This window comes from Delphinus delphis, chromosome 19 (genome assembly GCF_949987515.2).
Source record: "Delphinus delphis chromosome 19, mDelDel1.2, whole genome shotgun sequence".
Taxonomy (NCBI): Eukaryota; Metazoa; Chordata; class Mammalia; order Artiodactyla; family Delphinidae; genus Delphinus; species Delphinus delphis.
In genome coordinates, this window is record NC_082701.1 from 7,636,900 (window position 1) to 7,646,273 (window position 9,374).

The window sequence follows — 9,374 nt, forward strand, 5'->3', positions numbered from 1 at the left end:
TCCCATTAGAGGGAGGCCTTTCTCCTCCAGAAATCGGGATTAAGAGCCAGAGGTTGGGCACTTCCGACCCTTGGCCTTGGCGTGGAGCTTGGGTCCTTTGCCGCCCCTGCCGTTAGGGTCCCTGAGGTCCTGCCGTCCGTCCCTTGGTGCCGGGGGGTGGTTCAGCCCATCTGCCGCCCCGCCCAGGTGCTGGTGCTGGAGCTGAATGACGAGGCGGCGGAGCACGCGGTGGAGCAGGTGGAGGCCGACTTGCTGCAGGACCAGGAGGGCTACCGCTGGAAGGGGCACGAGCGCCTGTGTGCCCGCCCGGGGCCCGTGCACTTCGAGCCCGGCTTCCAGCCCTTTGTGTTGGTGCAGTGCCAGCCCCCGGCTGTGGTCACCTCCTTGGCCCTGCACTCCGAGTGGCGGCTCGTGGCCTTCGGCACCAGCCACGGCTTTGGCCTCTTTGACCACCAGCAGCGGCGGCAGGTCTTTGTCAAGTGAGCAGACCTCCCGGGGTGGCCGGGTCTGGGATTGGTGCCTGGATTGGCAAGGTCCCTCAGGCCCTGGCCATGCTGATGGCCCATCGTCCCCCCAGGTGCACGCTGCACCCCAATGACCAGCTAGCCTTGGAGGGCCCGCTGTCCCGTGTGAAGTCCCTAAAGAAGTCCCTGCGCCAGTCCTTCCGCCGGATACGTCGCAGCCGGGTGTCCAGCAGGAAGCGGCGGCCTGCTGGCCCTCCGGGAGAGGTGAGGCCGGGGCCGGACACGAGCCCGGGCAGAGCCCGGAGCAGCCAGCGGCAGGTCCCCACCACCCATCCCTGCCCCGCCTGCTTTGGCCATAGACACGGGCTCTGGGCCACCCCCGACCCCCACCAACCCTGTGACCTCGGATCCGCCGCACTGCTTCTCTGTGCCTCGGCTTCCCTAAGTGTGAAAGGCAGTCATTGTAATGCCTCAGGGCCACGTCCTCAGTCAGTATTACCAGGCAGGCGGTGGCAGGGGCTGTGGCCACTCTTCCCGGAAGGCCCGCTGTTGAGCAATCTGATGCCCCCGGGAAGGAAGGCGAGAGCCCACCCTCAGGCCTGGCCCACTCAACCGCAGGTGCAGGAGGGGAGCAGCAGGGCAGAGAGGACTGGCCTCCAGAACATGGAGCTGGCGCCCGTGCAGCGCAAGATCGAGGCCCGCTCGGCGGAGGACTCCTTCACGGGCTTTGTCCGGACCCTCTACTTCGCTGACACCTACCTGCGGGACAGTGAGTGGCCAGCTTGAGGTGGGGGGCCCTCTGGCGTGAGGGCGTGTCAGAGGCTGCTGGCTGGTGCACCCCTAAGAGGGGTTCCCCCTGTGAGCAAGGGGAGACTGGAGCCCTCGCCCGCCCCTTTCCCTCCCGTGCCTGGGTCTCCGAGTCTGATCGCCCTGGCTTCGTATCCAGGCTCCACCACTCTCTAGAAGTGTGACCTTGGACGTGTCACTTAGCCTTTCTGGGTCTCGCTTCTCCCCCTGTAAAATGGAGGGATAGCTTCCTCCTAGAGTGGCTGCGAGCGTTGGGACGTGCCACGTGCCTGCTGGTACCCAGTAGGCCCTCTAGAAGCTCCCTGGCTGTTTCTCTTCTCCTGCCAGGGCAAGGGTGGGCTGAGGGCTGTCTGCTGCTGTATCTCGAGGGCCGAGCTGTCCCGGGTTTGGGCTCATCTGCTTGGGGCTCTGGGTCGTCAGAGAGCCTTCCCAGCCTTTTTCGTCTACACCCAGGAGGTAGGCAGGGCCCACAGCAGCTCCATTTTACAGAGGAAGAAATTGAGGTTTATGAAAGTTTGCTGACTTGACCTTGGAGTCACACAGGTAGTGAGCCAGGTCTCCTGGCTCCCCCTGACCCCCAGAGCCAGGGGTTAGATGTAAACCTTTGCCTCCTGGCAGGCTCCCGCCACTGCCCCTCGCTGTGGGCTGGCACCAACGGAGGTACCGTCTACGCCTTTGCCCTGCGCGTGCCCCCCGCCGAGCGGAGGATGGATGAGCCGGTGCGGGCGGAGCAGGGTGAGTGCTGGCCGGGGGGAGAGCACTTGTCTGCCTCGGCTGGGAGCGGGAGGGTGTGTCCGGCCTCGTGCTGCGCCCGACCACCGGCCCCATCGCCTCCCTCCATCCCCGCAGCCAAGGAGATCCAGCTGATGCACCGAGCGCCCGTGGTGGGGATCCTGGTGCTGGACGGACACAGCGTGCCCCTTCCCGAGCCCCTGGAGGTGGCCCACGACCTGTCAAAGAGCCCCGACATGCAGGGAAGCCACCAGCTGCTTGTCGTGTCGGAGGAGCAGTTCAAGGTGCCTTATGGGAGGAGCTGGGGTCCCCCGGGAATCCCTGGCACAAACGATAATGGCTGGGACTCACTTAACGTTGTTTGTAGTTGCTGTGTGAGGGCTGCAGAGGCACAGGAAAGAAGCAGGGTCTTGATGGAGCCCCGGACCCCAGGGTCAGTGGTGGGGACACTGAAGCAGGACCTATGTCTGGGGAAGGGACAGAAAACACAGACAGGGACTGGCGTCCTCGCAGTCTGAGTGCAGCGACCACACATCTGAGGGCCAGGCCCAGCGGCAGCCTCGGGCAGGGAAGCGGGAAGTCCTCGTTTGACTGGACGAAGCTCTGCAAACTGGTCTGGCTTCAGGCGTGACTGGCTGCCCTGTGCCCTAGGTGTTCACGCTGCCCAAGGTCAGCGCCAGGCTGAAGCTGAAGCTGACCGCCCTGGAGGGCTCGCGGGTGCGGCGGGTCAGCGCGGCCCGCTTCGGCAGCTGTCGAGCCGAGGACTACGGGGAGCACCACCTGGCTGTCCTCACCAACCTGGGCGACATCCAGGTGGTCTCGCTGCCCCTGCTCAAGCCCCAGGTGCGGTACAGCTGCATCCGCCGGGAGGACGTCAGCGGCATCGCCTCCTGCGTCTTCACCAAATATGGCCAAGGTGTGCAGGCGGTGGGCACGTCGGGACCTCTGCCCGCAGGGCTGCGTTTGGGGCTCCTGCTCTGCCGCGAGGGCTGCTGGGAAGGGCAGTCGGGGGTATTCCGGTCAAGGCCAGGCTCCTCAGGCAGAGAACTTTGGGAGCCTCTGGCCCCTAATCCCCCCTGGGGGGGCAGCTCTGTTGGCAGCCGCAAGGTCCGGGAGACTCAGGCTGGCCTCACCTGCCAGGCTTCTCCACCCCCCAGGTTTCTACCTGATCTCACCCTCCGAGTTTGAGCGCTTCTCTCTCTCCACCAAGTGGCTGGTTGAGCCCCGGTGCCTGGTGGATTCAGCAGAAACGAAGAACCACAGCCGTCTCCGCGACAGATCGGGCCCTGAAAAGGCCTCGGGCCGAGCCAGGTGGGTAAGAGGCCAGGTGGCCTTTGCTCCAGCCCCTCCTCACCCCACCTTCCCTGGGGTGCCCCCTGGGGGCTGGTCAGAGTCCCCTTCCCCCGTGAACTCAGCCCACCCTCCCAGCTCTGCCTCCTTGCCCCGCTTTGTATGCCCCACCCTCCCACGCAAGTTGGTCAGTCGACCTCATTCTTCACGGGACCAGGGCTTTCCGGAACGGGGAGCCTAGTGGCCCCCCATCCTTACTGTCTCTTCTCCACAGGAATTCAGGGAGCCAGAGTGATGGAGAGGGTAAGACAGGCCTCTCGGGGGCCAGGGGCGTGTGGGGGCCGAGGCGTTGTGAGCACACCTGGGGAGGGAAGGGGATCCCAGGTGAGCAGGTGGTGTTCGGGCTGGGAGTCGAAACAGCTTCCCTTCCAGTCCTGGGCTCAGGCTTCAGCAACCCCACCCCCAGAAGCAGGGAGCTGGGGCAGAGGAGGGCCCAAGGCTCACCTGGCCTGGCCTCTGCCTTCCAGAGAGGAGGTCGGGCCCCGTGATGGAGCACGCTCTGCTCAATGACGAGAGTGAGTCAGGGCAGGTGCTGGTGGGCTGGCTGGCAGGGGGGATGTGCGGGGCGGAGGGTGGGAGCGTGCTTGGAAGGCCAGGGTGGGAACGAGGGCCGTTTTCCTGAAGGAGGGCAGTCCCGTTCACCCCATCAGTAGAAGGGGCAGAAAGGGGGGTGTCTGGCCCAGCCCCAGCCTGCCTCACCACGCCTCTGCTCCCCACCCCTGCCCCCCTGCCCCGCAGGAGTCCTGAAGGAGATCCAGAGCACGCTGGAGGGAGACCGAGGGTGAGTGACTCTCAGGCTTGCAGGGCTGGGCCCCTGGTGCCGGGAGACGTTCCAGGGGAGCTCTGGGAATGAGGGTCCTTGTCTGCAGCCCCCGTGGACGGTGACGGCCCTGTCTTTGCCCACGCAGGAGCTGTGGTGATTGGCGTTCTCCGCGAGTGGCCGTGGGGTACAGCCTCAGCAATGGGGGAGGTAGGGGCTCTGGGTGCTGCTGCACGGTGGGGTGGGGCACGCTCCTGGGGAGGGATAGGAGGGACAGGAGCCCCCGTCCCCGCTCCCCAAGGCCCTTAGGCCTATCCCAGCCCTGACACACACCCCCACTTGCCCGAAAACCTCCATGTCTGGGCTCAGGCGGGTGACTGAGGCCCCCGTCCCGCCCAGGGTGCTCCTGAGTCGCTGTGGATCTGTCTCCTTCTGCACGACGAACACACACTACTGACGGCTCTTCCTGGGGGCACTGCCCCACCTGGAGAGGCCCGTGCACTGGGCCGTGCAGGGGCTGGGGGCACCCCCAGTGCCCACCCTGCTGCTGCTCCTGGCCTTGGGAGAGGAGGGACCCCAGGCCCCTGGGGCTCTCCCTCCTCGGGCCTTGACCCTCTCGGTCCTTTTGTCAATGTTGCACAGTTTTTATCCCCGTCTCCCCGCTTTTTGTAGTGGGCTGGGTTTTAAATTATAAATGTTAACTGCCTCTGGGTGAAAAAGTTTTTAATAAACACCTTATTACCTCTTCACTGGACTGGCCCAACGACTTTACTTTTTTAATTGTGCAGAGATTTTCCACGTAAATAGGAATGATCGTTGGCTGGTTCCTTGCCTTTGCCCCTCGGGTCCATCCCCTGGACCAGGCTGGTGCTCAGGAGAATCTGTTTTTTAAGCTATTTGAATCAGATCAAACTGTATCTGGTCGTGTCCGAACGCTATATGCCTTCTCTCTTTGGGAATAAATGGTGAAAGTTAACTGAATTGAGCCTGACTGCATCCCCGGGTGGGGGGCAGTGGGAGGCCCCTAGCTGCCCCTGGCTGGCCTTCCCTTGCTGTTAGGAGGGGAAGATGTACACAGTATCTCAGGCCCGATGGCTTCTTCCAGACTTCAGGGAAGGACTGTGGGGTGCTGCTGAGGCATGGGGGGCAGTTAAGGTCTTCGTAAGCCTGGGGTTTGATTCAACTTGGGCTACATCTTTATTCACCTGTCTTCACTGAGCACCAGCTATATGCCAGGTGCTTGGGGTTCAGAGGTGGCCAAGACAATGTGATCCCTGCCCTCATGGGGTCCTTACAAGTGCAGGAAGTGTTAAGATGAGGGACATCTCGGGGCTTGTGAGAAATGTGCCTGGGGAGGTGACGTTAAGTGTGACGGGAGAGGTGACCAGGAGCTGGCTGGGCAGACTCTTCTGTGCAGAGGACTGGGGGCGGGGAGGTACAGCAGCACGAGAGGGAGTGTTCTGCTCTCCGTAGAACGAGTGAAGAGCTGAGGGTGGCTAGCAGGAAATGAGCTGAAAATGCCAGGGCCAGTCCAGGAGCCTCGTGAGGGCGAGGGCACCGCCACGGGCTGCAGGAACCCACCCTGGCCTGAGTGCGGAAAGGGCCTGTTGGAAGGACACGGATTACTCGGGGAGCAGAGGAGGAGCTGAGGCCCAGGTCCCAGGACGGACACACCGTGGGAGCATCCTCCGCACCCGCCCTCCGGCCCAGCACGTCCAGCTCAAGAGTCGCTGCGTTTTGGAACTTGGACCACTCGAGCATCCCTTGTTTCTCCTTAGAGGAATAGTGGGGGCTTACTGAGATGGAGCCCCAAGAGCCGCGAGGAGCGGGAGGGACAGCTCCCCAAAGGAAGAAAATGCTGTCCCGGGAAGAAGTGGAGAAAGGATGCTGGGCAGATAAAGACAAAGCCACGGGCGTGGGGGAGGTGGGGAGAACTGCACCCTCTGCAAGACAGTCTGGACTCCATCCTGAGACAGCGGAAGCCTTTGAAGGACGTTTTTCTTCTGCCGCGCTGCGTGGCACGTGGGATCTTAGTTCCCAGACCAGGGATCGAACCCACGCCCCCTGCAATGGAAGTGCTGGACCGCCAGGGAAGTCCCATCTGGAGGGCTTTAAGCAGGGAAGTTCCATGAGATTTATTCTTCTAAAGATTACTGTAGCTTCAACTGCAGCTACAGCAACTGAGTGCCACTCAGGCAAATTACTTACCTGCTCTGCATCAGCTTCTCCTGGGAAATGGGATAACAGTATTCCCTCGTGATCTGTTGCCAGGTTCCTATGAGACCTCGAGGTCAATGGGCTAATGATGGGGGAGGCCCTCTGTCAGGGTCAGGGAGAACATCTTAGAGTTTGATGCATCGGATGTCTTCTCTAACTCGGGTTGGCACTGGGGTCCTCAGTCTGTGGGTCAGAGGATCCTGCGCCAAAAGTGGGTACCAAGGAAGGAGTGGGAACATCACACCCAGAGAGCTGGGCTCCCCACCTAGGGAGACAGGTATGGTTTTGTGACTGCCAGTTTAGGGGGGCTTCCATGTCTTTTATCCAGTTGGCCTAAATTACCTCACACTAATGGACAAGCGACACGAAGCTTCCTGCCAAGAAACCAAGACTTGAAGATCACGGTAACGATGCAAACGCCAACAAATGAGAAGAAAACGGCAGAGCCAATACCTCCATGGCTTCGTGGCTGCCGCAATGATCCAGCTAATCGGCTCGAACAAGAAGTCAACAAGCGCACACACGCACCTGAAAATACCAAGAGGGCTCTTTGAAAGTGGATTTACCCCGCGCACATTAAGGACGAGATTTGCCTTAAGTACACTGTGCTCTGAAGCGTTAGCTTACGTTGGTGGTTCAAATAGTTCAGAAGAAAAGTTCTCATATTAGGAGTGTGAGACCAGCCATTTTTATGGATAGGCGTGCTCTAGAAAGAGATTGACGGAAGCTGGGCTGGCCCCGAGGGAGAAGTGGGGTGTCCAGGGAGAGGTGATGGGAGTGGTGAAACGGACGTATTGAGAGGTTGAGTTGACCAGGATGGCTGCTAGATAGACCGGTGAGTGAGTGGGAGGGGTCACTGCCAATTCCAAAGGCCCTGGAGGGGGCTTCCCTGGTGGCGCAGTGGTTGAGAGTCCGCCTGCCGATGCAGGGGACACGGGTTCGTGCCCCGGTCTGGGAAGATCCCACGTGCCACGGAGCGGCTGGGCCCGTGAGCCATGGCCTCCGAGCCTGCGCATTCGGAGCCTGTGCTCCGCAACGGGAGAGGCCAGAACAGTGAGAGGCCCGCGTACCGCAAAAAAAAAAAAAAAAAAAAAAAAAAAAACAAAGGCCCTGGAGACGTACCACAGGCAGCCAGTCTGGAGACTTAGATCTGAGGGCCTTCGGCATCCAGAGGTGGAAGACAGTGTTCACCTACATCTGAAAGTCGGGCGGATCCAACCCTCCATCACTGGCTTTGCCTGTGACCGGCTGTGTGACCTTGGATAGATGACCTCACTCCTGCGCCTTTGTTTACTTATCTCCAAAATGGGCTGTGATAATAGGGCCGACCTCAGAGGACTGAAAGGATTAAATGAGAATCTGTAACATCCCACAGCAGCTGGCTCCCAGTAAACACCCAACCAAAGGAGGTGAAAGTTACTGTGAGGTGGGTGAGGCCAGGAGAGGAGGAGATGGATCAGGAGGGAGGGAAGGAGTGTGGAGTGGAGTGAGAAGAGGGCTTGCACAGACCAGAGGAGGAGCTCACAGTCCTCGTGAGCAAAGCAGGTGAAGGAATGAACGGGAAGGAGGAGGCAAGGGGGAGAACTGGGCTTGGGGCTGGGGCCCCTCTGCCCTGCTATCAGGTTTGTCCAGGGGAGTTCCCCAGAGATTGTTGGAAATCACACAGCCAGGAAGTGGGACGGGGAGGGACCAAGCCTGTCTGGTTCTGAAGCCAATTCTCAGCAGAAGTGTCATGGAGCAGAATAGCGGGACCCGGGCTTCCCTGGTGGCGCAGTGGTTAAGAATCCACCTGCCAATGCAGGAGACATGGGTTTGAGCCCTGGTCCGGGAAGATCCCACATGCCGTGGAGCAACTAAGCCCGTGCACCACAACTAGTGAGCCTGTGCTCTAGAGCCCGCAAGCCAAAACTAGTGAGCCCACATGCCACAACTACTGAAGCCTGCGTGCCGATAGCCCATGCTCTGCGCCAAGAGAAGCCACGACAATGAGAAGCCCGCGCACCGCAACGAAGAGTAGCCCCCGCTCGCCATAGAGAAAGCCCGCGTGCAGCAACGAAGACCCAGTGCAGCCAATTAATTAATTAATTAATTAAAGAAAAAGAATAGCGGGACCCTTGAATTGGGTCCCCAATTTCTCACTTACTGGCTGTGTGTCCTTAAGCCACTTACCCTCTCAGAGCCGTTTCCCCATCTGTGAAATGAGACCATATCTCCCTCCTAGGGTTTTGGGGGGTTTGAATGAGATGAAGCTTGGGAAGAGAACTAACTGAGACTCAGAGGATCAGAAGTGGCCACGCCCACGGAGCTGAGTGAGATCCGAGCTCTGTCCTGGATCAACCAGAGGGAGAGGAGGGCAGGGGAGAAGGTAGGAGATTAGAGACAGGTGTGGAGCTCTCCCTCTGCCCCCAGAGCTCACAGGACACATTGTAATGGGCTGGACAAATGGAAGTTCTGTGTGTAGCTGATGGTAGCTCCTCACACATGTTCTTTTGCCAGGTCTTGGGAGCCAGACTGCCTGAGTGGGCATCCCACTTCTTTTTTTTTTTTATATATATAATAATATATTTATTTTTGGCCGCGCTGTGCAGCTTGTGGGATCTTAGTTCCCCAACCAGGGATTGAACCCAGGCCCTCAGCAGTGAAAGCACAGAGTCCTAACCGCTGGACCGCCAGGGAATTCCTGGCATTCCAGTTCTGACACTCAGCTGTGTGCCTCAGTCTTATCGTCCATAAAATGGGAATCCTTACAGCACCAACCTCTTAGAGTGCTTTCAAGAATTAAGTGAATTCAGGGAATTCCCTGGCGGTCCAGCGGTTAGGACTCCGTGCCTTCACTGCTGAGGGCCTGGGTTCAATCCCTGGCTGGGGAACTAAGATCCCACAGGCCACAGGGCGTGGCCAAAAAGAAAAAAAAAAACTAAGTGTAGTGCTTAGAACAGTACCTAGCACATCATCATCATCATTATTATTAGTCCAGGGCAAAACAGTGAGCTCTTTCTCTGTTATCTTTTAAATTGTAAAACGCATACAGAATAGCACAAGTC

General features: G+C 59.6%; 1 protein-coding gene across 10 annotated transcripts in view; it reads left to right on the forward strand.

Annotated features, from left to right (window-relative positions):
- Positions 1–4,862, forward strand: part of LLGL2 (LLGL scribble cell polarity complex component 2) — a 33,730-nt gene extending 28,868 nt beyond the window's left edge. For 5 of the 10 annotated variants that reach the window (XM_059998199.1, XM_069540132.1, XM_059998200.1 and 2 more), the window contains 12 exons: positions 187–479; positions 578–728; positions 1,083–1,233; positions 1,890–2,006; positions 2,121–2,287; positions 2,655–2,919; positions 3,161–3,314; positions 3,568–3,596; positions 3,821–3,868; positions 4,092–4,134; positions 4,262–4,300; positions 4,513–4,862. In XM_059998199.1, the coding sequence (XP_059854182.1) occupies positions 187–479; positions 578–728; positions 1,083–1,233; positions 1,890–2,006; positions 2,121–2,287; positions 2,655–2,919; positions 3,161–3,314; positions 3,568–3,596; positions 3,821–3,868; positions 4,092–4,134; positions 4,262–4,300; positions 4,513–4,570 (1,515 nt within the window). In that variant the 3' untranslated portion in view covers positions 4,571–4,862. Of the gene's footprint in view, positions 1–186; positions 480–577; positions 729–1,082; positions 1,234–1,889; positions 2,007–2,120; positions 2,288–2,654; positions 2,920–3,160; positions 3,315–3,567; positions 3,597–3,725; positions 3,869–4,091; positions 4,135–4,261; positions 4,326–4,482 lie in introns of those variants that run through there. The other 5 variants (XM_069540130.1, XM_069540133.1, XM_069540131.1 and 2 more) reach the window with 4 other exon arrangements.
- Positions 4,863–9,374: the final 4,512 nt, after the last annotated feature.